The sequence below is a fragment of the Equus quagga genome, chromosome 11 (genome assembly GCF_021613505.1).
Source record: "Equus quagga isolate Etosha38 chromosome 11, UCLA_HA_Equagga_1.0, whole genome shotgun sequence".
Lineage (NCBI taxonomy): Eukaryota > Metazoa > Chordata > Mammalia > Perissodactyla > Equidae > Equus > Equus quagga.
Window position 1 is genome coordinate 3,017,905 of NC_060277.1, and position 27,020 is coordinate 3,044,924.

General features: G+C 42.0%; 1 protein-coding gene across 3 annotated transcripts in view; it reads right to left on the bottom strand.

Annotated features, from left to right (window-relative positions):
- Positions 1–8,039: 8,039 nt before the first annotated feature.
- Positions 8,040–27,020, bottom strand: part of MYB (MYB proto-oncogene, transcription factor) — a 31,449-nt gene continuing 12,468 nt past the window's right edge. For 2 of the 3 annotated variants that reach the window (XM_046674268.1, XM_046674269.1), the window contains exons 9-16: positions 25,555–25,809; positions 24,268–24,630; positions 22,627–22,769; positions 21,217–21,331; positions 21,000–21,125; positions 20,012–20,122; positions 18,246–18,353; positions 8,040–9,318 (exon numbers count right to left, since the gene is read on the bottom strand). In XM_046674268.1, coding sequence (XP_046530224.1) covers positions 9,202–9,318; positions 18,246–18,353; positions 20,012–20,122; positions 21,000–21,125; positions 21,217–21,331; positions 22,627–22,769; positions 24,268–24,630; positions 25,555–25,809 — 1,338 coding nt within the window. In that variant the 3' untranslated portion in view covers positions 8,040–9,201. The remainder of the gene's footprint in view (positions 9,319–18,245; positions 18,354–20,011; positions 20,123–20,999; positions 21,126–21,216; positions 21,332–22,626; positions 22,770–24,267; positions 24,631–25,554; positions 25,810–27,020) is intronic. The other variant, XM_046674270.1, reaches the window with a different exon arrangement.

The window sequence follows — 27,020 nt, forward strand, 5'->3', positions numbered from 1 at the left end:
TCATGGCACGTGACCAAGAAAAGGGCCCAGGAAATGGAGGAAGCATAAGCTCATTTAGTCTGTATAACTGAAGCAGAATCTATTATCTTCACCACTAAAAATAGAACCACTATTGTGATTTTTGATTATTTTTCCTCAAGGGCTGAGCTCACAAACTTTTTCTACAAAAATAAACAATAGTTTATTTTGTATTTATTTTATTTATATTTTATTTTATTTATATTTATTTTATTTTATTATTTATAAAAATAAATAATAAATATTTTAGACTTTGCAGGCCACATGGTCTCTCTCGCAACTATTCAACTCTGCCATTGTGGTGGGGAACTGGCCATGGACAATAGGTGAATGAAAGGACGTGGCTGTGTTCCAATCAAACTGTATTTGCTGAGCTAGATTTGATGGGGAGCCGTAAGGTGCCAACCTCTGTTCTATGGTGCAGATTTTCCATAAGAGAGCTAGAGAGCGGCTAGAAGTTGTCTAAGACTTTGCATGATGAAACAGTTGGCTGGTTGACCTAAGTTCTACAAATCAGCTATAAGATACACAGAGAGCATCCATATGTCAAGTAAGTTGTAAGTGATACGCAGAGTTTGTTGAGTTCCTTGGAATAGAAGGACTCCCATTTAAGCAGCTATAGTGAGGCTAGGGGACAGAGACAGGAGGAGCCCAAGGTGTGGACACTCCTTTTCCCTGCTTAGACAGTTGGTGTTTAGCAGATGTTCTCGTATTCGTTTGCTAGGGATGGCATAACAAAGTACCACAGAGGGGGTGTCTTAAATAAGAGAACTTTATTTTCTCACAGTTCTGGAGGCTGGAAGTCTGAGATCCAGGTGTTGGTGATTTGGTTTCTTCAAAGACCTCTTTCCTTGACCTGTAGATGGCCATCTCCTGCCTGCGTCCTCACGTGGTCTCTGCATGTGTGTCTGTATCTTAACTTCTTATAAGGACACCAGTCATATTGGAGTAGGACCTACCCATATGACTTCATTTTACCTTAATTCTCCCTTTAAAGGCCCTATTTCCAGATACAGTCACATTCTCAGGTACTGGAGGTCAGGACTGCAACATAGGAATTTGGGAGGGGATGTAATTCAGCCTATAGCAGTCATCAAATGTGTTACCTTCATGAGCAATACACACGTCAAATAAACCCTCCAAAAGCCCTGTTGTTTCCCACATGCAGCGTCGTAATGACCTCCCCTCCTCAGAGATGGTTAGAGCTAGACAGTCTACAGCTGAGCTTATCCAAACTCATTTTACGGCTGAGCAAACAAAGACCCAGAGAGATGAAGTGGGTGATCACAGTCACACAGAGAGGGCGGAGGTGAGACCCCGCGTGGGTACTAATTCACGTTCTTTCATGGATTTTCCAAAGCACCTACTACATGTTCGCATTGGGTTAGACACTGGAGATAAAAGGGGGCCATCTGGACGTGCACCAACCCATGAGCCACAGTGAAGCCTGTGGCTCTGATGGGCCTGGGGAAAGTGAACAAAGTTTGTGGGAGGCTGGACACTATTGGGTTAATTACTAATAAGAAGCTAGGGAGGCCTTTCTGAAATTCTGCTAACTTCCAAGCTCTTCCTTTACTTTATGGTATCACCAGTTATAAGGCTCTGCGGATTTAAGAAGAATTTTCAAAGAAAGAAAATCAGACTATGTAAAAGACACAGCCTGATGTCAGAAATGTTAAAACATGAAAAAGGACATATTAGATTTAAAGAAATATGGTTATTGAAATAGCAAGTCTGAAACAGGCCATTTTCTTAGTACTGTTGTGGGTATCCAAGACAATAATGCTCTGCCAGTCATTTTAAAATTGTATATATCAGATTATATAAAGTTTTGAATTCTGTCTTGCATAGAAAGTACTCCATAAATATTTGTTAAATAGGTGAACGAGTTAGATTCTGGGCAAATAATCTCTTAGCTGTTGTTTTCTAGTCTCTTTGACTAGTATATTTATGCTCCTTATTTCCCTTCATTGCCATTTAGTATAATTTCCTGGTGGAGTGGCATTAATTCATGTCTTCAATGCATGAGGTTTAAGCAGAATACAAGTTTCTAATGTCTTTTCATTTTGGCATGTTTGAAATTGGGGAGGGAAATGGATTTGGGATAATTTGAGTAAAGCGAGCGGCTACTATCTAGTGAACTGGCCATTGTTCCAGTGCCTCAGGCTGCACACTGGCCACTGCGGGCACTGACTCAGAGGCTAACCAGGAAAGGGAAGGTGGGAGAGTCTGTCCATTGTCAGATATTTAGGAACATTAAGACTAGGTGGATGGATTTACATTCCTTAGAAAAGTGACTAAATAAAAGAAATCCTAGCTCTGTCCTTAACATCTGCCCCCGAGCACAGGCAAGGGTGATGTGTTAACTTATGAGTTCATTTCAGAGGATGTTTTCCAGCAGGAAAACCTCACAACTCTAAGTATTCCAATGTCTTGGGGCGACTGCAGCTTTCTTTGAACTTTATTTGTCTTTGATCTGAGGACCTCCGTGCTTTGCAACTGTATAACAGGATCAAAAACTTCCTCCATTTAAACAGAAATTCCCAAGCACAGAGGTGGAAAATGACTTGAACAAGGGTTTTAGGCAAGTGGATTAGAGACTGTTTAGAACTAGAGCTTCTGGATGAAATTGGTGTTTTTGTTTTGTTTTGCTTATGTGCTAAATTTCTTGAGAGATAAATTCCCTTCTGATAGATTATGTGCAATAAAACCATATTATAAAAGGGATTCAGATATACCATGTGTAAAGTTATGCTTCCCCACATATTGTAAAAACCAAACAAAAGATGGATCTGAAGGCCAAGGTTAGCCTTAATTACCAACATCTGTAACAGAGTGATGCTCTGCATTTAAGAAATTCTACTTAGAGTCATGGGCTCAATATCTTCCTAATATTCTATAGACCAACAGGCATGTTCATGAAGGCACTATGGGCTCAACAGGAACTGAAAGCTATATTAGAAGTTTTTCCTAAGGTGGCATTTTTAGTGCCGTCCCTTAGACCACCTGCTTTAGAAACACCCAGAAGTTTGTTGAAACATTTGTAGGTCCGCGCCTGACTCATGAATCAGAATCCTTGAGGGTGAGGTTAAGCATTTCTATTCTAAATAAGTTCCCAGTGTGTTTCTGATGCCCCAAAAGTCTGAAAACCACTGGACTCAAAGAGTAAAATAGAATAAACACAGAAGTAAGCTGAAGACATCTTCAAGCACAGATATTGGTGGGGTCCCTTAGTGGGCAAAATTTCAAGCAAATCGAGATTATAAAGTATTTACAAAGTCATTGGAAAATTTGATCGGTGAAAACAACAGGGAAGGTTTTAGATAAATTGTTGGTTATTGGTTAAAAATATTCTCTTCTTAAAGGAGAAAAGCGTTTTATGCAAATGATTCTTCCTGTACTGATTATTTTATATACTATAAAGTGTAAAAACCGCCTTTATGAACTTCAGATCAAAAGGTATTTTTCATTAAGATTTTCTGAGATTACAACATTCTTTTGAAATTTAGAAGCAGTAAGAAATGTACTACATAAAACCCAATGAACAGGGTATAAAATGCCAATTGTGCAGTCATTTGGCTTTGCTAACCTGAGGTTTAGTTTTATACTATCCGTGAGAAAGGGATTTGAACAGAATTGTTTGTATCAATTAATCACTTTATTTCCTTGTCTAAAACCATTCAATGACTGCCCATATCTCTAAGGACGAAGTTCGAACTCTTGAAGAACGTTTCCACAACTTCCCTCTCCAGCCACAGCTCTTCCCCACCCTCCTGCTTTCCCTTTCAGTTTCTCCTCGCCCCAGCCTCTCAGACATCACTCAGCACTGCCAGGAGACTTCCCCGCTCTTCCTCTCCCTTCTTCCCGAGCACATAGTGAGCACTTCACACATACTGTGTCGTTACTAACAATAGCATTATACGATGGAGAAAAGTGGACACCTTTAAGGCACGTTCTGGAAGTAGAGTGCTCAGGTCTTTCTGAGGACTTGTGCATAAGGGGGTGATGAGATAAAGGGAGAAATCAAGGTTGGCTTGAGAAATGAAGACATTAATTAGGAAATTACTGCTAATTACTACAAATGAGAAAAATAGAAGCATTGAATGATTACGAGTTTTACTTTGTTCACACTATTTTAAGATGCTTATGTGGGGAAGATGTTAACACAGAATAGGATACAAGAGTGTGGAATTCCAGAAGGGGGTCAGAGCCAAAGATGGAGACAGTTTTTAAAGCCACAGCAGTAACGACATCCCTTAGGAAGAATAATGGAGAGAGAAGAGTCATTTCGAGGCCAAGGGGAAGAAGAGTACCAGACAGAGGATGCAGCCAGGAAGGAGGGGGACCAGGAGAGTGGAGTCCTGAAGCCAAGAGAGGAAAAGTGGCTCAAGAAAGCGGGAGTGCAGAGGCTGTGAAGGCTGCCAATAGGTGAAGTAAAACGAGGACTAAGAAGTGACCACAGGATTTGACAACATGGAGGCCATTGGTGACAATGACATGGTGGAGTAGGGGCAATGAAAGTTCATGTGGTGTGGGTTGCGGGAGGAGGCAACATGAGGAAGTGGTGACCACAACCATAGAAGATCCCGTAAGCAGTTCTGCAGAGAAGAGACGCAGATAAATGGGGCTGTATGATGGGGATATGGGATAAAGGGGTATTATTAATTACTGCTGGGAGATGTAGACCATGTTAATGTGATAAGGATGACTCAGGAGCGAGGAAGACACTATGATACAGGAGGAAGATACCATCTGCAGGATGAGGCCCTGCAGGATAAGAGGGGACGGCTTGCAGAGGCCAAATGGAAGGGCTGGCCCGTGACTGCAGTTGGCAATGTTCATCCATGCCGGCAGGAGCGGGGCAGGGACTCTGGTGCTCGTGCAGGTTGGTGATGGCTTTGGTGTGGGAATACCCCCGTTTTCTCATTGACGGATGAGTCAAAGTCATCAGCTGGGAGTTGGGTGGAGATAAGGTGGAGAGACTGAGATGAAGAGGTGTGAAATTTTTGTCCGGAGCATGGGAGAAAGAATATGCCAGAGAATATCCTCAGGCAGCAGTATTGCCGGAGCGTCCACTTGCAATTTATCATCACAGATTTAGAGTGAGACAAGTCATTATATTTGAGTGTATTTCTCCAGCAAATTTCAGATGCTTCCGTCACTCTGCTGCCCCCCCAATTCCTGCGTTCACTTTAGCTGGGCTTTCTCTGTCAGTCCCGAAGATCCCAAGTCTGCGGGACACCTGTCTGCCCTCCAAGTCTAGCTCTGGGGCTCTCCTGCGGTCTCTGTTACCCCTGTCATGACCCTACCGTGATTATCCACTTACTCATCTGTATCTCCCACGAGAACATGACCACACAGAAGGCAGAGAGTTTTGATCCATGTTGTTCTGAGTTCTATCCCAACTTCAAAGGCAGCACTGCACACAGGTGCCGAACACGCAGCAGTTGAATAAAATAAATATGGCCCATAAGGCACACAGCAACCTCTCCAATTCCACAGTAGCATCAAGAACGTTTGCAGTGAATGTTAATTACAAAGAATTCTTACCTATTACCAAAACACCAACAAGTTCCCTAAGACTTGTAGTTCAGCTTCCTCTTGCTGCGGCTCCCAAAGTTACGTCTAATTGTACACAAGTCAACTTCATTTTTAAAAAGAGGTTTGCATTTTAGCTGACTTCCTTTCCTCCACTCTATCCTCTTCAAGTGGTGAATAAGGAAGGCTTGATTTATCACAGCAATGGTTAGAGGAGAAGAATAAGTACCAAACTTGTGAGTGTTTTCAGTGCAGTGGAACAGCCCTGCACATGGCACTTCATCTACCAACAGATTTCTTCCTTGGATCAGAAACCAACAAGTTTAAGGAAGAAGATGCCCATATTTCCCACATTTGCACAAGAAGGAGAATCATAGATTTAACTACATGTTAGAATGATTAGGAATATTTTGAGAAGATGTCATTTGGATTGGAAGTTAGCTTTAATGCATACAGTAGATTGAACACACAATCAGGGACGTGGGGATCCGTGTATTCACTTCCCCATTGCTGGGCAATGGATGTGTTTTCCTTTCAATCATGAATCATTACCGTGGCTTACCTCATCAACAGGCACTACAACATTTTACAAAGATGCAACAACTCATTCACCATCTCACAGAATCTTCGCAACACTCAACACCCAGGAGATGCATTTTATTTCCAATATAAGTGAAGTGGAGCTTAGAAAGACTAAGTCAAACTCATACAAGGTCACAGAGCTGATAAAGGGCGGAGTCTGAATTTAAACCAAGACTGGTCAGGCTCCAAAACTGATTTTCTTTTAATAAAGCAATATGGCAAGCCCCTTATTGGAAGCCCCTAATAACGTCTAAGGCCCCTTCCAGGTCTAATATTGTGTAATTTCTGCAGAAACAAAGACGCACCTCCCTGCACATCTTTCTCATCTTGGATCATCAGTGCCATTAGCGGCTGGGAGACCATTCTGAGTCTTCTCAGTGTCTCTCCTTCTCTCTGGATGTGCCCATGTGGACGCAAGCTTCACACACAGGAACTCGAAAGGAGGACCTTCCTCTGAGTAGTTGGCAACACTCTTCCCATGCATTTTACTACTCGAATCTGTGCTGTAGAGAGGAGGATTAACAAAAATGACCAGGACAAATAAACGTTTTTGAGATGCTTGTGAATGGGAGTTATAGGAGTGTGAATATTTGTACATAAAACCTAAATTTACATGGCTTTTCATTAATTTAAGTTTTCAGTTTCTAGTTTATTGGGTTACGTACTTGTTGGAAAAGTAAATGTTTATTTCAGTTCTGTATAATGCTGAGTTCACTCTTGCCATTCATTTATTTTAATAGTTATAACATGACCCCCAAGCTTCATGCTCATCGACAATGCACACTTCCAGCCAGATGGACATGTGCCACCCACCCAGCAGGCGTCACTTAATTGTGGAACCCACACGTGACGGCAAACATTTGTATGGTGCATTATTAACAGAGTTCATTGTAGGAATGAACTCATTTCACAGACGTAGAAAAACTTGTCCAACTGCAACCGACTAGTAAGCGGCAGCGTCGGCCCCTGGAAAATGCTCTGGCAGCGCATGAACATACAAAGTGTCCCAACACTGGGATGACACATTGTTATCGATCAGAAATACAAAGAATACTGAACAGTCTTAATGACTAGCAATAATGGGTAACAAATCCTTGGCTCGAGGAACAGCAAGTGTATCATGCACATGAGAATTCCAAGTCTGAGCTGGAAAAGAAGGAGTACAGGAATTATAAGGAGGCCGTGTGGACGGGATATTGCAGCAGAGCCAACAGGACGCTGAGCCGAGAGGTGGAAGCCAGTGGAAGTTCATCTGTAAAACAGGGAGTCCGACCAGATGACTCGGCTGGGACGCCCTGTCCTGGCACCTAGCCTCCTCTGGCTCTGCCCTAGGAGGCTAATTGGCTGCCTTCCATCCTGATGCAGCCTTGCCCTCTAGCTCCTGGTTGGTTTTGCCAACGAGGACCCTGGCAGAGATGAGAGGGAGGGGAGGGAAAGTTAGGGATTACCCTTGGCTCTCTCCCTGTGGGGTCTCCAAAGGTCACAGCTCCTCTCCAGGCACCTGCTTTCCACGACTCTCCCCCTCCACGTGGCAGCGTCCTTCAGGCCTGCACCCACCAGCATGCACTGCCTCGGTGATCCTCCACCCCTGCCCACGTGTGTGGGCTCAGCACCCTTCTAAATGAACTCTCCTCGCAGGATCCCAGTTGGGATGCTGCTGGAACCCGGACTGATACATTGTGGAAGATTCCTCCCAGCTGTCATCCCGCACATGATTATTTTGTGAACTACTGCACTTGGTTTGCTTGTTCTTCTTTCTCCACAATAAGGATTCTCGGCTTCTTCACGTGAAGTTCAGATGGTGTGCAAATTATTAACAGAAGAAAGCGCTCTGAGTTTGCTCCATTTTTTTAAAAAGTGTAACCATCATCCATGGTCACAAGTAAGAGAGAAGTCAAAAGTAAGTAAAATAAGGGCACAGCTTTATTTCACTACAAGGCAGTAAGTACACTGTCATATCAAAAGTTTGGTGCCGGCTGTCGTGCACCGAATGTTCTTAAGGCAGCGACCGGCTATTGACCCCAGTCTCGAGCCCCCAGCTGCAGACACAGGTTCTGCGCCGCAGTTCCGAGGACAGACACGTAGAAACCACGGGGGATGCTAATCCAACATAACCCCTAAATCATAGAACAGGCTGAACTCAAAACAAAACACAGGACGTTGACAACATAGATCTCCCAAAAAAAGAAGTGCAATGCATGCTCTTATAAACCAACAATAACAAAAAAAAAACCAACAACAATGAATGCAAAATCTCCCAAACAAGTTTTCCAATGTGTTACAAAAGGAAAAAAGTATATATATATATAAAAAATAAAAAAAGTCTTAAGTACTAGTGCATAGTCAATCACCTAACACCAAGTCCCTCTGCTTCCATCGAAAGCTCTACTGCCCCTGTTACTAGCAGCACGGCTACAGGCTAAGACCATAGCAGCAAAACACAGTTTTCATTTGGCATTTACAAAATTAAATTACTGAATAAAAATATAATTTTTTATAAAACTATTTCATACAGTAATAATTTTTAAAGCAAGCTAACAAAAAAACTCATAAAATGGTTTAGTACAATAAATGTACTTCCAACATTACTAACCATAAATGAGCATCGACAGATCTTGATTCATTATCCCAGAGTATTAAGCCAACCTCTCTAGTAATGCATTGTGTTTAGTGATTGAGAAAAGTGAAATATTGGAGTACCTTTTTATGTGTAAAATTTCAAAAACCTCAGCACAGGAAAAAATACTGGTCTGTTGGATCTTCTGAAATACAGATAAATCATTTTACGTTTAAACAAATCTGCATTAAGATATTAACAACTGACTACAATTCATTACCTAATAATTTAGGTAAGACTGTTATTTATTTTTTTAAAAAAATCCTTTTAGTTGGGTGAAGTCTGATAAGACTTCATCCATCTAAATGCACTTGGTGCTGCTCTTGACTGTTGTACCACAACAAAAATAGGCTCTTCTCCCATTCATGAAAAGTCTCATGTAGAGGATGATAAATCCCAAGTCAACTTGAAGTGTTCTGAAAATCATAATGCTTGTTGCAAACGTCTCACATGACCAGAGTCCGGGTCGAGAAGGCGTTCACGTATTTCCGGGCTGGACCCGAGGCCGTCACCTGCTCTTCCGTCTTCCCACAGGACGCGGCTTCCCAGGCACCACTGCAGGGCTGATGGGGAAAGAAGACGATGTGTGGTCAGCCAAGACACCCGTGTGAGCCCACAAACGGATTCCCAATCCTGGCAGAGCCGCCATGGCTCAGCGGGTTCAGACCTCCAGACGGCAGGAGGCAGACACCAGGGAGCCTTCGTCATCTAAAATCTGAACCCTCTGACCCCCTGGAATCCAGCATCTCAAGTGATATTAAGAATCAGAAACTGTTTATAGCTCAGAGAGAAACCCACTCCAAACAGTATGGTAAGACAGCAACACTTCTTCATCTCAGGGCCTTTGTCTATGCGGCGACTTTGCAAAGCTGGAGAGAGGTACCCAAGGGGAGCCCTGGGCAGTGACTCATTAAGCCACCTGGTGAGTGGTTGAGCCCCCTGAGCAAAGAGGCACCTGCAGGTGCTGGAATTGATCGACACCCACTAACCACAGTGCATATATTTTGTATCAATTACATATCGGTTGATTTAGAAACATTTGTGTACTAGGGTAGCTGACTTTTTGAAGTAGTGGAGAGGCTGTGCACCCGGGTCTGTCTGCTGCATAGCCTGGCTCCTGCCTCCCTCGGGGCTGCCTCCCACTGAAATATGCACTATTAGTGCCCTAGTTAGTTCCCAAAAGGATTTAAGATGCTTACGAAATAAATACCAGATAACGAGGTTTAAAAAGTGGACAAGGCAGGATCATAGGGAAATGTGGGAAAAAGAAATAATATGAAGATGCGATGAGATCCGTCCACAAAACACTTGCCAAGAAGTACCAGCCATATGCTAACCTCAGGCTTTGCTCTGAGCTGTCTAGCAGTCAATGCAAAGAGGGAAATAAACACAGGCAGATAGAAGATTTGGTGCCCGAAGCTCAAAACTAAACCAGTGGTTTAGTAAAAGCACAACTATTCCCTGTATGGACACCAAAGAGGGATTTTTTTTTTCCCATGGGACAAAAGAGAAAGAGAAAAGAAAGGCCTCTGCTCTCTAGAGCTTCAGTGTCCTTTAGGAGACAAGATGAACCCATGTGGAACAGGTGGAGGAACAAGAGGCTGAGGAAAGTTTCTTGGTACCATGCCTGGGGGAAGCGGGGATGGGCCACCGAGGACTTGCCAGGGCAGGGCTCCAGAGAAAGGGCAGGAACAGGCAGGATTCAGAGACAGGTGACAAAGGAGGAGTGCAAACCGGTGGAGAAATAGCATGAGAGAGTCAGGAAGCTGCAATTTGTGCCTTGCCTGTGGGAGGACTGTGCGAGAGAGGGGAAGAGATGCAATGGATTAAAGGATAACATTGAACAAGCACTTACAATACACCGCCCACGCTCCCAAGGGTCTGACATGTATCATCTCATTTAATTCCCACACAAAATGCCTGGGGCGTAGGTATGACTCACTGCGCCCCTTCTACGGACCAGGCACTTAAAGGAAGAGAGAATTTAGGCAACATCTTCCAGGTCACTCAGTTGAGAGAAGAGGAAGCAAGAATGTGAATCCAGGCCCGACTTCCACTAGAGTTCTCATCTGTGGAAAAGTGTGCGGTCAGGTCAGTAGGGCCTTGGGATGCAGAAAGAAGCATGTAGATGGGGTGTGGACATCATCAGACTCTTTAGCAAAGAAGTATGATAATTCTGATTGAACGTGGAATTTGTACGGTGATGGAATTTCCTTGCCTAGTGGCCGGGACAAAGTTTCAGGGACATACGGCTTATGGTGCCATGTTTCTAACTTGGAAACTCTCACAGGACACAAACTGGGCTCCCGGTTTCTACTCAGTCTGCTGTGCCATCCCACTGCCAACGTAAAAGGCACCGTCCAAGTTTACACATGTTTGTTCTGAAGGCTCACAGGCTCAACATGTAACTTGAAATACTACATAGGCAGATGGATTATTATGACAGTTTCTTGGAACTGTGCATCACCAAGATGACAGGACAAAGGTGATGGGAGTTCATGGCTGACTTCTGCCACTGAGTCACATTTAATGTTTTCCTAACAAAATCACCAGGCCAGTTATAGCATTCTCTGAAACAGTTCTGAAAACATGATGACTATCTAGGTGCAAGCAAGTGGATCAAAGAAACATAGTTCTCTGGTGTGTATCTGTCCACACAAATTCCATTTTTCAGTTTAGCTGATTGCTTACATGTTGTTACTAAAATTTTTCACAGCACTGAAACACCAAATGGATACAAGAAACCCAATTAAAAGAAATAAAGGTTATTGTTGCAATCATTGAGATGGCGTTTGAAGACACTGTAGCAAGGTGACAGAATAACTACCATCTGAGAGTGGATGGGCGACTATGGCGGGCACCTGCCATGAGGTGCTCTGCAGCGCTTAAAATCGATGGCGGGCCTGGAACAAAGCACGTGGGTCTTAAAAGCAAGTGACTAACAAGGCAGACGAACAAAATATCTTAATATACTAATATCTTATGTGTAAATTCAAAATTACATAAAGATACGTGCCAAAAACAAAAATATATACTTTGAAAGAAGATGTACAAACTCATGGAAAAGAAAGAGGAACGAGAGAGAATGGAGACAAAAGGGAGGAGAGCGAAGGAGGTTTCCGTTTCTCTCTGGTTAAGAAGTTTTCAACATAGCTGTGCTTTAGTTAATATAGAATTAATTTCCTAAATGTGTTACTTAAGGATCTTAAAATACTATGTTAAAAGAATCTTAGGCTTGCTTTTACTGCGCCTCCTGGTAAAGTCAGGTTCTGATTCTCGGCCATACAGTACTTGAGTTAATTCAGAATTCTGAAAGTCGGCTCAGGAGAATCTAATGCAATTATCAGCTGAATGTATTTTCAGCTTGAAATTTGACCGTGTTCTTGTTGGGTCTCCCAGATGGCTTATCACTCTATTCATGTTTGGCTTCTTCCCCCAGGATCAGATCTTTAAAACAAGGTCAATATGAAGAAGGTACCATACAGCTTTAATGATTATTTTGAGAAAACTTTTCAAACAATCAGCTTCTCCTAACTCAAAATGGAACCTACCAAGAAACAAATCAAGTTGACTGAAATATCTGAATTGCAGGAAGCAGAGCATCTCAGGGGCACATAAACCCTGAAGCTCAGAGCCCAGGGAGGCAACTTAGACACCTGACTCCCCCAGCGTGGACACCACCAGGACACAGCAGCCACTGCGTACAGGAAGCACTGTGTGCAGGAAGCAGTGTGTGCAGGAAGCACTGTGTTCAAGAAGCAGTGTGTGCAAGAAGCAGTGTGTGCAAGAAGCACTGTGTGCAAGAAGCACTGTGTGCAAGAAGCAGTGTTGGGGAACAGCAGGTGGGTGGGCGGCCATGGGAGCCACAGCAAGCCCTGCTTACACCCATGAATGAAAACCTGGCCCGACCTAGGGCGTGGGCGGGAAAGCAAAGGAGGAGCAGAAGGTTGAGGACTGAGACAAGAAGAGGAAGACTCAGGCCCAGCAGCCGAGATGGCAGCTGCCTTCGCCTGTGCTATCTCCTGCTCCCTCTCTACCTTGAAACCCTGGGGCCCTCAGCCAACTTTTCAAGCAGACAGAATAGTTTTGACAAAGGAGGATTAAGTCTTTGTGCTGGAAGAACACTTTTTAATACTGTCACATAGATTGTTGTGCATCCTCCTTATTCCCTCTCCTGAAATTTTAGTTTCATTTACACTAAACAATTGATAAGAATTACAGATTGCCGCACACGGATTCTTGTTCAATTCCTGACCGTGGTGCTATTGCAGACGTGTCGCTCTACCCTAATTCATTTTAACATTCATCATCCTGCCGCACATCCTCCTCCTCTTGCCTGTGAGTCACCCTGCAATGTGCCTTTGATTGCCCCCGGGCAGAAATGAACTGTAAACAGACTGTCAGCTTTAACTGGGACATCCTGCTAAGGCACTTAGATAAATAATCCGACTCTTTGTAGAAAATAGAAGAAATAAAACGAGACAAGACCATGTCCACAGGGGGCTGTCTGTCAGAATTAGATGGTCTTCACATTTCCATTGAGAATATGAATGGTTTTTTCATCATGCAGAACAACTACCATTATCATTATATCCACGCAGCAACTTCACACAAGAGCTGCTGGTACCAAAAGCCTTGGTAAGCATGTGCCTACTAAGAAATTTGCATAAATCATTAAAAAATGACTTTGCAAAACCAAAGCAACTTGTGAGACGGTATTATGTTTTCCTTTTGTTTTGTTTTTAAATAATAAGCAGATGTGAATGGTGTCCAAAAGAGTGAGAATAAGAATTATCTGATTATTCTCTTTAACCCATTTGAAGAAAATATCTACTCTGGACTAAAATTCTAAAAGTCAGAATTTCTTCCTAAAGGGGCATCTTTTAAAAATGTATCAGTTATAAGAGATGCTATAGAAATTTTTCGTTGTATCCTGAGAGCCAGGGATGAAGCTGAGACAGAATGTCGCTAAGGCAAGATGGATGCTTGTCAGACTCTCACAAATGCTCTTCTATGTCTGTACAAAACAATTAAAGGCCCCAGCTTCAGGGTTTCTAACTTTTCATAGAAAAGAGAGCCCTAAAAGTTAGGGAACTACAGGCCCAGACGGCGACTGGAAGGTGCCCATCCACCAGTGCCTGCACTTGCCACCACGCCTACGTTAGCCATCCCCCGTGTGGATGGACTTTTCCCAAATTTGGCATTTGTCCCCGATGTCTCTTCATCTTACAGGTGTACAGACTTTACAAACAGTTTATATCACATAGCCTAGGGTTCACAATTTTTTGGAAGAATAGTTCCTTCCTGAGTCACATATTAGTTCCAGACTATTAAGATTAAGACAGGGGCCAAATGGCTCTAAAGCAATTCTCTCCCTGCTGGCCTGAGGAAGATTCGCTATCATAGAGTTGACTAAACCAAACCAAACAAAAAAATCCGTATCTTGGAACGTCTGGGACAGGGCACTCTGCATCTGAGCTTGACAGGCCTTCCTCACTCATTTAGACTTTCTCAGTCCAACCCAAAGCTGTACATGGCAAACTTGCTTAATTTATAACATATATTGAAAGGAAGTTGCTCAAGTACTACTGACGGCCATGTGAATTCTTTCCAGGGCAGGTAGGAAAAAGTGACCCGGAGGGAGGACCAAGTACGGACAGAGGTATCCAGGGCAGCAGGTCAGCAACAGCACACAATGGTATGAAGTGCCTGGAAAGATCCATGTCACATGGAGACAGTCTGTTTCCATGTCTGGTGACGTGTCAACACAAGCAGCAGAAAAAATAGAGAAAACCAGTAAATCAGTTGTTTCATCTCCATAACACCAAACAGATCTGACTGCCTTTATTTCAGGAGTCAGCTGAATCAGCTTTTGGTGACCCACTGACACAGTTCTGCAAGAGTGGAAAAGGGAATGAGAAACAGCCTGCCGGAGGAAGTACACTCACAGTGCAAGAAGACCTGGCCGGTGTGGAGGCCTCCTTGCTGGTGTTTCTAAGGACAGAGAAACACCGCATAGCCTTTGCCTAATAATAGACACCACCAATGTACATTGGCAAGTGTGCTGCCATTTTGAAAGCAATCTTAGATCCATTTGATCCCCATAGCGACCTTGTACAATGAGGAGAGGATATACTCTTCTCCCCAATTTATAGACGAGAGCTTCTTGGTCTGAAAGGTTAATGAATTAAAGACAGGCAATCAGGAAATGGTGGAGTTGAGACTAGAACCCAGGCTCCTGTGGCCTGCATACTAGTTTATTACACTTCTCAGCACGCAAAAAGCGTTTGCCTCATTTTTTGAAAAATTCATAAACAATTCATATAAAGATAGGAGCAATCCCAAATACATGGAACTGAAAAAATAAGTTTCGATTGCTTGCAATATTTTAAGGTCCTTTGATGCTGTGCAAATGTGTTTAAACAATAATGGCTTGAGAAATTTACTTAAATTAAACTCACTGCTTCAAAAAACTATGACAAGCCAAGTCAGGAAATTAAAACTGAAGGCTGTCATTCTGTGGTTACAGAAAGAGGAAAGTGAGTGAGCGAAAAGTATATGAACACATCTTTTACACTTGGGTTTTAAATAGGAATAAAAGGAAATTATAATTTAAGAGAAAAATACAGAAGTTCAGAAGGCTTATAACTTAAGTACAGTTTCGGATCTAGTAATAAAATGTCTACGTTAAGAAACGTTTATTAGCATAGTGTATTTCTTGCAAAATGGAAAGCAAATTGAAAGCACAGAGGAAAACAGGCAGCTCTTTCTCCTTGCTGAGGAATGTGTGTATGTATTTGTGTGTGTGTGTGTGTGTGTGTGTGTGTGTGTCTGCCTCGGGCTCTCTCTTGGTAACTTCCGAACAGCAGAATCCAGTAGCGTTCTATAGTGAATCTGCCTTTCCTGCCCCAAACTGCATGCTTTCTAGGCTGAATGTTTATTTCCTCATTTGCGATCATTTTATAAGCTTTTAGACTCCATCCTCTACCACGGAGTGGGGAAAAAATGGTACAATGGTCCAACATGAAAATCTCACATATTCTGAGCCACGTAAAAGACACAAATATCAAAAATGTCTGAGAACAGATTTACTCTGAGTCCCTGTTTGCTTTTACAATCTAAAATTAAAGCACCTTGGAAAAAAAAAAAAAGGAAATCCAATAATTATAAGATTATGCAGCTGTCACAAATTCCTTTCAGAAAAAAATCAAGCATAAATAATTTTAAAAACAAATATAACATTATTTGTGCATCATGGCTTATAATAGCCTCTATTTAAGCATTATAGTTTACGTACTAGGGGATATATGGAGAGTTCCGAGTTATTAAAATTCATTGCTTCTCAGTGACAACCCACATAACAAATGGACATACTTAGGACATTAAAGGACATTGCCTTCCCTGTGATGTACAGAGATGGCTTAATCTCAGCATACAGATATTAGAATCTGTAGTGTCATATATGACTCGTTGATATGATAGAAAATACAAATTAATAAAATAGAGCTAATACTTAGTTTTGAGTTCAAAGATAGCTAATATTTCCATTAAATAAAATATAAATATGTTGATAAAGTTCCATACTGATCATTTTTAAAAAGATGCAATATCATTAAACACTTTAAGGTACAAATTGGACAACCTATTTTTCTATAAATACTGACAACTTGCCAACTTTATACAATATATATTTTATATCAGTTCCATGTTCAGCTCCAATGATTTTGGTAAGCACTATTTTGTTAGGTCAAAAGCTTTTAGGATCTGATTTTAGGAAAATAAGCAGGGGTTTTCAACGTATGTAATGATAACTGTTCCCAAATATATTTACATGTTTGCTCTTTGAGATTTAGAATGCCGTTTTTCTATACTATATAAATTCAGGTTAAGTTCCAGGCTAAGTTACAAAATATACATAAAACTTAATCTAGGTTAATGTACTAACAGCACTAGTCACATTCTATGCTCCGGAAACCAAGGGCCCAGTGATTTAGGAGGCGGGAGGGAAAGGACGAAGGAAGCGCTTCCCTTCTGGGGCAGCAGCCGGGGCCAACACGGAAATAGCTGACCTCAGCGCCCTTCCAGCCCACTTTCTGCGCCCCTCGTCCGCCTCTGCGGAGCTCGCGCCCTCCCGCCTCTCAGGCCCTCTGGGATACTCTGCATCCTCTCCGCAGGCGGCCTACCCAGGCGTGACTGGCTCAGGCCCGGCTGCAGGGTCCCCACAAGAACTGACCGTCCCCCTCTCACTCTGCAGCCGACAGTCATCTTTCACCAGAGCCGGGGATCAGACAGAGGCCACAAGGGAAGCAACCTGACTGAATTAAGAAACAAATACTCCTCCAGCCCCTCCAGCTGTATCTGCATTACTTAAAAATTCATGCCAAATATCACAAATACTTAAAAAAGACAAGCTTTAAGATTCTCACAATTTGGCGAGAGATGGCCTCCCGCAGTGATGGGAAAGCCCTTGGAGGGAAGAGCAAGGGCTCAAAGTGCACCGTCCAGTTACCGGGCCTCCACCCCATCACTAACGCGCCTTCCCACGGCCTCTGCTGCTCCAGGGCAGAGGCGGTCGCCCTCAGCGTGGCTCAGGGGAGCAGGCGGGAGGGCCCTGTAGAGCGCTGGGAACTGAGCCCTTCAATGTGGGGAGCTGCTTTAAATAATTTAGGGGAGTAAATTTGCATGTCTATTTACATTTGGCTCAGGATTCATTTGGAATTTGTTGTATTTCAGCAACACACACCTACTTAGAGTGACAAGGGAAATCTCCTTTGATACTGAAACCTGACAGCAGATGGTCCACTGCGGCCCAGCAACACTGACCGTTGACTTTCTTATTCTGATGGTCAAATACACGCTAATTGTTTTCTAGCTGACGAATTTCAAACTTCATTTAAAATGTAAACAGCGTCTGAGTTTTGATGGCTCAGGGATGGAGAATAAAAAAGAAAAATTTTGGAACAAAAGGTAAACTATACCAATAAACTTTTAATAAAGTGTTTAAAAGCAGAAAGATAGTGACACATGCATAATCCATGATCTTAGTCTCAGTCACAGTGGGAATGTTTCACTTCGTCACGATTTGGAACCTGCTCTGATAAAAAATTTCCAGGTGTCTCATATGAATGCAACAAGGAATTTTAGGAGTTTTTTAGACATCAAGAGATGTTTAAAAGCATTACTCCTCTATGTCTAAGATTTTTTTTGAAAAAACAAGATGACAGTTTTTCAGTGAATGAGGTGGTTTTGTTTTTTGTTTTTCTTGGTGAGGAAGATTGGCCCCGAGCTACCATCTGTGCCAATCTTCCTCTGTTTTGTACATGGGACACCTCCACAGCATGGCTTGATGAGCAGTGTGTAGGTCTGCACCCGGGATCCGAACCCATGAACCTGAGGCCACTGAAGTGGAGGATGCGAACTTAACCACTACACCACTCGGCCAGCCCCAAGTGAATGACTTTTAAAATACCAATGTTGGAATAGTAATTACCTGCAAGGGACTCGCCAGGGACCTGTTTTTAGGGACTGTAAATGCTTTGAGAACATTGTCTTCATCTTCTGAGACTGGCGTCATTAAAACGGAACTCGTAAGAATATTCTAAAGGGAAAGAGAATAATTTGAAATTTAAATGAGGTTGGATAATCTGACACCATTCTGACATTTTAGAGAGTAGATTACTGTGAGGTGATACCCATTAGCAGGAAAAAAAATGCCAGAAATTCTCTTCTCAACGAGCTAAAAGGAGAACTCAGCTGTGTCCTAGCCCGAACCACATGGGGGCAAACACCACTAAAACAAAAGCTTCAGGGTCCACACAGTTCCAGACATGAGAGGGGCACTCAAAAAACATCTGCTAAATGAGTTAACATACAAATGCTTTTAAAAATGAAAGGTTTACTAAGCTCTGGGGAGAGAACTGTTTACTTCCTATACTGGTACAGAAGTATTTTAGAGCTATAAATTAATGGCAGGACAGTAAAATGGTTACGAGTATGGAAATTGGAACTAGACTTTCTGAGTTCTAACCCAGAACCGTCACTTTTTTAGCTATGTAATCATGAGCAAGTGACTAAGTCTCCCTGTGCCTCAGTTTCCCAGTTGGTATCACGGAAATGATACTATGCCCAACTTTGTCGGGTTGCTGTGAGGATTAAAGGAGTGAATGCATCTAAAGCTCTTAGAACAGTACTTCCCAATTAGTATGTACTCACTAAATATTAGCACTTGTTATTAGCTCTGATTCTCCATAAAGGACAACCAGCCACAAATTACAAATTTCAAAAATGGTTGCAACTATGTGCTAAAAAAAAAAGCAAGGAGCTATCAGGCCATGAAAAGGCATGGAGGAAACACAATGCACATTATGAAGTCTGAAAAGGCTGCATCCTGTCTGATTCTGGAAAAGGTAAAGCTAGAGAGACAGTAAAAAGATCAGTGGTTGCCAGGCGTTAGTGGAGAGAGTGGGATGAACAGCCGGAGCACAGAGAATTGTTAGGGCAGCGAGACTATTCTGTATGATATTATAACGCTGGATACATGTCGTAAATTTGTCCCAACCTGTGGAATATACACCACCAAGAGTGAACCCCAATATAAAGTGCGGACTTTGGGTGATGATGATGTGTCAAGGTTGGTTTACCAATTGTAACAAATGTACCATGTGATGGGGGATGCTGATAACGGGAGAGGCCATGCATGTGTAGGGGGAGAGGGTAGATGGGAAATTTCTGTACTTTCAGCTCAACTTTGCTGTGAACTCAAAACTGCTCTAAAAAACAATCTGTTAAAAAAAGATGGTGGTCACCGAAGGAATGCAGTATCGGGTATAATAAAGGACACCTACTGTAGACACCATGGTTGGCACTATGCTAGATGTGACATAAAACCAACAGGAGACAACTTAACAAGGAGGAAATACTACATTGAGAAGAAAAATAAATACATGAAAAGAAAATGTAAAAATTAACCTTCTGTTTTCATGGAACTATGTACACTCATGCAGCAGATTTTTTAAGTGGCAAAGACTCTCAAATCATAAGAAAATAAATCATGAAAAAATCTGCCATAGAACAGAATCTATTTCCAATACACAGACAAAATCCACACCTACTCAACATTAATAATCATAAGGAAATAATCACATGAGAGAGAATATTTAGAAGCATGATGCACTGAAGAGTGCTGCAACCACGGGAGCCCCACGCGCCCCTACGGACGTCTGTGAGGCACCAGCACACACACCGGCGTGTACTTACTGGCACGTCTGCCACGGGCGAAGCCTGGGTGAACAGCTGGGTGTTCAGAGTCTCTCCTTCCCAGTGGTTGGAGCAGAAGAAGTTTCCTGCTTTATCAGTTGGAGATTCCACCTAAAAGCAAGCAGGAAGCGCTTTGTTGTTTCTAGAATGAGAGCTTCCCATGAAACACTTACGCTCGCTCAAGAGTAAATTTCTGTGAGATGAACAACCATGTTGTTCTATAACAACTAGTCTATAACTATAGTTGATGACACTGGATTGTATAACTGAAATTTGCTGAGAGGAAAACTTAAATGTCCTCACCAAAAAAAAAGGTACCCATATGATATGGGTATGGATGTGTTAATTAACTCAGCAGGGGAGAATCCTTTCACAGTGTATACGTCTATCAAATCCACATGTTGTACCCTTTATATATCTTACAATTTTATTTCTCAATTATATCTCAATAAAACTGAAAAAAAAAAGAGTACATTTCTGGTCAGTCTCTTAAACACTTATCTTTACATGAAAATAAATTCAGGAGGCCACGTATCCAACCTGTCGGAAATGCTTCTTGCCGCCAAGCTAAAACTGGGATCCTTGCAAGTTAGATTCTCTTTCTTTTATACTACGAATTAAAGATACTATTATTTTAATTTAAACTTCAGTTCTCCATGACATCTGAAAATTAAATATCTATCTATCAACCATTTATCCCTCTATGTCTGAGCGATAAAAAATAAAGTACAGTAAAAAGCTGCCTCCCTCTCTTTCCTTTACCCTCTCCAGCAGGTTTTCTGCTCACACATGAAGTAGGGAGAAGTGGGTTGGCTTTGCAAGAGAAAGGTCACAGGCCGGCAGCCCCTCTCCACTGCATCTTGTATGAAAATCTTGTCTGAAAACTGGTGTTGCCACACAATGCTGACGCTGGACACATCCAGCTGCTCACAAGGAACAAAGGGAGCGGGACGCACAGCTTGGTCCTCCCAGAGGAGCTCGTGTTTACCTCTTGCTTGATCTTCTTCAGTAAAGGTGGGCCGTTTTCTTGAAAGTCAGCAACAATGGCAGATTCGTCAGCTTCCTGCTTGATCACGTCCTGCAGGTCTTCTACCAGATGAGACGGTGTCTGAGGCTGAAGAGAAGAGCGGAAATCGTGGCATCAGAGGACAATTTCTGTCTGTGCTAATAAACCAACCAAGCCCAGGCACTTTGCTAAAACTTACTAGCATCTTCAGGGGACCGTATTTAATTTCTTGAGCTGCGAGCGCATGTTTGAAGGGTGTGGGAGTCCGCGGGGAGCTTTCCAGGACTGACCTTTTGATGGCTGGAGTTCTAAAACTTGAAAAAGAAAGCAAGTGTTGGTTCCATACGAAAGAACATAGGTCCCTTACATTGTTCTACCTATTAAAGTTAGTATTTTTCTACTGAATACAATAAACTCTTTTATGGACGTGGAATTGGATTTGCTGATTAATTATATACGTATTGTTAAGAAAAAGATAATATGTACATCATTTATTTTTAAATATTTCACAATATTATACCCCTAAGACTATCAAAATATTTTTCATCTACTTTGATCATTCTCAAGACACATGCAGTGCCCCATGTCTTTACGGTGACCATGAACACTGTGAAGATCTGACGGCACAAATCAATTTTATCTAGTCATTGAAACAGGGTCTGCAATAGAAAACATAACTTAACCTTTTAAAATGTATTTATTGTTGAGCCAGCCCTGATAGCCTAGCAGTTAAAGTTCAGCGTGCTCCACTTCGGTGGCCCAGATTCAGGTCCCGGGCGCGGAACCACACCACTCGTCCGTGAGTAGCTACGCTATGGTGGCAGCTCGCATGGAAGAACAGGAAGAACTTACAACTAGAACATACAACTATGTCCTGGGGCTACAGGGAGAAGGAAAAAAAGAGGAAGACTGGCAACAGATGTTAGCTCAGAGAAAAGCCCAGAAAAAAACCCTGGCCTCTAAAAAAATAAAATCAAATGTACCTAGCGTACTTGGGAATACTAAGATTGCATTTCTTTTAAAGGTTTCTTATAACTCATTGATGTTCTCCGCCATTTGTTGGAACTGGTTAAGTCTTTACTGAATATAAATGATTGCTTAACCTCTCCTTGGTTTCTAATCATGTAATATCATGTAATACTCCTGAGGGTGTTGGAGTAGATCCTATCTATAGACAAATTTCCAAAAAAAAAAATAAGATTAAAAAGCCGTGAACTAAGTAAAGAACCACACTCCTTCTTATTCTGAAGTTTATAATCAGAGAGGAAACGAGGTGGAAAAATTCTTGTTTTCAGTGAAGAAGAAAAGGCCCTATTAACAAACAGAAAAACTGAATGGAAAAGTTATGTGAAAACTACCTCTGTATATACAGGAAATTTTGAAGTGAACTGCGAAAGGTAATTTACTTATCTTCCCACCTCGCACCCCGAGGTAGCTGTGACATGCCCAGGACAGATGTAGTCAACGTGGGAATTGATGAGTATGTACGTGCAAGGGGATCAGGAAAATCACATACATACACATGGAGAAGACAGTCTGGGGACCATGTTCCACTAGTTAAATATAAGGAAACAGAATAAATAATTTTATTCTTGAACCAAGGACTTACATAGTATTTTCCTTTTGAGTTTTCACAGTCTGGTCTCTATGAAACGGTGTTGTAACAGTCAATTTGTGACCATTGAGAGGGGTGGAAGATAAAGAAGGCATTTCCACATCTAAATTTTCATGGTTACTGGAAGTGTTTAAGAACTAAATATGGGAAGAAAGAAAGAAAACGTCACTTAGATTAAATGGAGATTCTTTAGTCAGCCCAATTTAAAAATCACACCTTGATAACAAGCACGCATGTTTTACTGACCCACTCTATCAAATAATAAAGAGGTTAACGAGGACGTGGTGTCAGGCAGAGTATCGTTTTGCTTCCATTGAGCACCCAAGAAATAAAATCTCAAGTCAATGCTTAAAAACTTGTAAAATCCTAAGAAAATATTCTCGATCCATGGCACTTGCCATTAAAGACAACGAGATGCACTCTTTATTAACTTTAAAAATGTCAAAGGGATTTTTGGGAAAGTATTGTTTTTCTTTCATTTTCTCTCTTTAGTGATCTATGAACCATCGTTATAGAAGGTTTACATGATGTGGGAAGTTCTTGAATGATACGCTGTCTCTCTCAGAAGACTAACGTTCTGGGAAAACATTAGGTTTTCCTCAAAAGGTTCCAAGGTGAAGTCAATTTGAGAAACACATATCCTCTCTCCTCCTGGAAATCACAAGGCACACCAGGATATTGAAAGCTCTGAGATGTGCTGCAATAAAGAAACCAATTTATAACTGCATTGGATTCAGTGTCTCCCAAACTCACATACCTATATATTTAGATGTTTTTCTGGAACATCATTAAAGTCTGTCAGAACTAATCTTCTCCAGAACACAGTTTGGAAAATACAAGCAAAAAACAAGATAATTTTTTGAATGGGTGCATCATTTACTCAGGCTTAAAGCTGTTCTTAAAACAAACTTAACACACATAATTGGAAAAACCTTTTAAAGTGCCAAATTACCTATTAATTTCAATTATTTTAAAAATTAAGGAACACATGTCTCTGACAAACATTGCAATTTCCATGTAAAAAACTACATGAAACAAGAATATTCACTGGCAAAAACTGTGCTAATAAAATATTAAGGACAACTCAAAAGGGCCAAAGCTGAGCAATCGAAATTAAAACATGAGTTATTTTCCTTAAGCATTTGTTCCTCATCCTCTTCCAAAACTGTCCCACTTATAGATGGATTGGAAGCTTTACAATTTTTAGTTGCCACCCAGATGTCATCTAAACACATTTGGTTCCCTCCCCTCCTGGGTCAGTGAATCACATAACAATAAATGAAAAGAGGCAGACGATGCGAAAGTTGGTGAAGGGCGAGACGGGATGGGAGAAGAGGAAGGGACAGAAATGTTAAGCTCTAGCGTTGGAGGAAATCAAAGCAGATTCCATGCAACTCGCCATCTTCCAAATCACCAAAGAGTAAGAGAGAACAAGGACAAAATCACCAGTTAGCCTACGAGACAGCCCACACTTTGGGAGGCAGTATGACTTAGCAACAGTCAGATGCAACGACGGAACGAAATCAGTGAGGGCGACAGGAATTAGTCATTTGTTCCAAAGGATTAGTTTCTAGATTATTAAGGCTCAGGTGTCTGTTGAAAATTAGTAACAGCTGTGCAGAAATTGTGCTCTACCTGCGAGGGGGAGAAGGGAAGGCTTTTGACAGGGGCACGCTTGGGAGTTGAACTGCTGACGTCAGCAGGTGTGAAGGAGCTAGAGTCTCCAGGGGCCATGGGGCCGGCCTGGCCCCGCTTTGTTCGAAGGATGACCAGCGGAATTGTGCTGTGCCTTGCAGGAGTGGAGGGCGTGAGTGGGTCAAGCAAACCCTTGCTCAAGATGCCTTTGTTCGCCCTGGCGCTAGGCTCCCCTGCAGGTCTAGTCACACTGCCCTCTCTTTGCTGAAGCTGTAGGGCTTTGCCTGTGTGATGTTGGCTAGGAGAAAAATCTGCTTCTTCAAAGAACTCAAAACTGCTGAGATCACACCGTGATGAAGAATCCTGAAACAATGTGGGAGGCGCAGAAGATTGAGACAGTGTGTGCATAATGTGTGCCATCATCTGAAACACAGCACTGAGAAAGAGATGCTGAATGCAGAGAAAACGCTCGGCCCGCCTGTTAAGACTTCTTGAGAAACAGCTTTGGGACCAACAGTTGTTCTGGTACACTGCTCACTGCTCGGCCGGTCTACAAGCCGCTCAAGGCTGGTTCCACGTGTGCGCACCACAGGGACTCCTGGTACTCTCTTATTTGCATAACACCCAAAGCACAAAGGAAACCTTTTCTGGCTGGTACCTTTCAGCAGTGTTCATCCCCTGTCTGAGGGGAAGCAATAAAGGCTCTTTAACCAATCGGGAAACAAAGGGAAGGAGCTGTGGGTCTGCTTTTGAGGTGCTGATCTCAGGTCTGTTTCACTCAAGGTGGTTTGTCTCAGTGAACCCATCGGGACTGGGAATCAATAATCAACGTTCCCGTGGAGAGAGCCCCGCCCCACCAATGAGCCGGTTACCACTTCAGATACTTTGAAAGATTGCTTTAAGTTCTGAGTAAACATATCTTAATGTGCTACCCAAAAGCAAAGCACAAAATTCTAGAGAAACACAAAGGAGTAAACAAAGTAAAAAAGAGTTAAAAATAACTCACACCATTCCCCAAACCCAAGCTCTACTGACAGGTCATTAACTTCACTATTTTAAAAAACATGCATTTTGAAGGAAATGTGTGAAAGCTACTGTTTATCTGGGTAGCCTGTGACATCAGATCTTTGAGAAAACATATACACAAAGACTAACATCATACTTTTACCTTGATATTAATATATGCTAATAACACAATATTTGCTATAGAAAACAGCAATGATTTGAGAAATGGGTTTCCTAATTCCCCCTCAAAAAACATTCACTTGCCTTAGCAATTCTACTTACAGAATCTATAAACTGAAGTGTTTCTGCAAATTCTAAGAGGTTCTTAACATTGTCCAGAATGGTGCCTTGGTGGACGATCATGCACCTCGCTGGAGAGGCGCTCTCCTCAGGGAGGGAGCCGGGATCCACGGGCAGAGACGGAGTGGAGTGGCGTTCTTCCAAACAGGAAACAGGTGCACTGTCTCCATGGGGTCTGGTGTGGTCGGCAATGGTGGTGCTGTGCCACCCGGGGTAGCTGCATGTGTGGTTCTGTGTCTGAGGAGGGGGGTGGGGGAGTAAAGAAAGAGCGGGGAGAAGAAAGGGAGAAGGAACTTAGCAATGAAGTTGCACAAGGTATCAGATGCTGTTGGAGGAAAGATAAAAGTGGTTGCGTCATCCAGAACTTGCACCCATGAGACAGTTGTCAAGATGTTTCCTTTCATCAATGCAAGACCCCGCTTTGGAATAGTGTCGTAGTCTGTCATCTACACGATTACCTGAATTGTCATCATTTTGTTAAAACTGCAAAGAGAGGGACCAGGTTTCAAAGGACAACTCTCACGTGGAGTATCTTAAAAATCTACTTTAACAACATAATTTCCAATAGGACCAGAAATGTTGGCTGCAAATGAAGACTTGTCCTATTCTTGTCCTAACCTATAAAAAGGCTGGAGGATTGAAGAGTCAGAGTTGCTTTCATCTGCTTATATTCTCGTTGCTTCTGTCCCTTTCTAATACCACGGATTGCACTGATGCACTGAAGGGCTGCCAACTCAACGTGGTTAGGAAAGCAGAAGAGCAAATTAACAGAAGTCTCCTTTCAGCATGACCATGCAACAGGAGAAATTGCAAAACATTAACTCAAGTTAAAAAGTGGTCGAACTAACATATGCACATAATCATTTTATTATTTAACCAAAAGGAAATTTACTCCTAAGAATACCCAAGTATCATCTCTCTTTTATTCTCTTTCTTGGTCAACTACAAATGTTACAAAGCACAAGCTGCTTTCCCAGTTTGCTGCCCAATTACTAACAAAGATGTCACAATTCAGTAATGGTCCATAGAGCTTTCACGCATGCCAAGAAAAGAGAGTAGCTGCTGTTATTCAGGGAGACATGATATACACCTTTTCCACAGGTATATACTGAACATGCATCAAATCATGTTTGAAATGATCAAGTGTGAAAATCTAGGTGAAGAAAAATAATAGAACAAGAAAAAATCAAATGAGTAGGCACCATACGATACACAGCTTTGTACAAAAAATGCAATTTTTCATTCATTTAATGTGTGTTAGTCTTGGAATTGATTACAGTCCTTCTGGAGAAGAAACATAGATATGACAGTCACAAGTGGATGCTGAGTTTCTGTTGCACACAAAAAGATTACTTCCAATTGAGTCGACATTCTGCATTTTATGACAAACAACTTCAAGTGCTTAGACGTTGTTAATAGATAGACAGCGTCTTCATTTGTGTCATGTC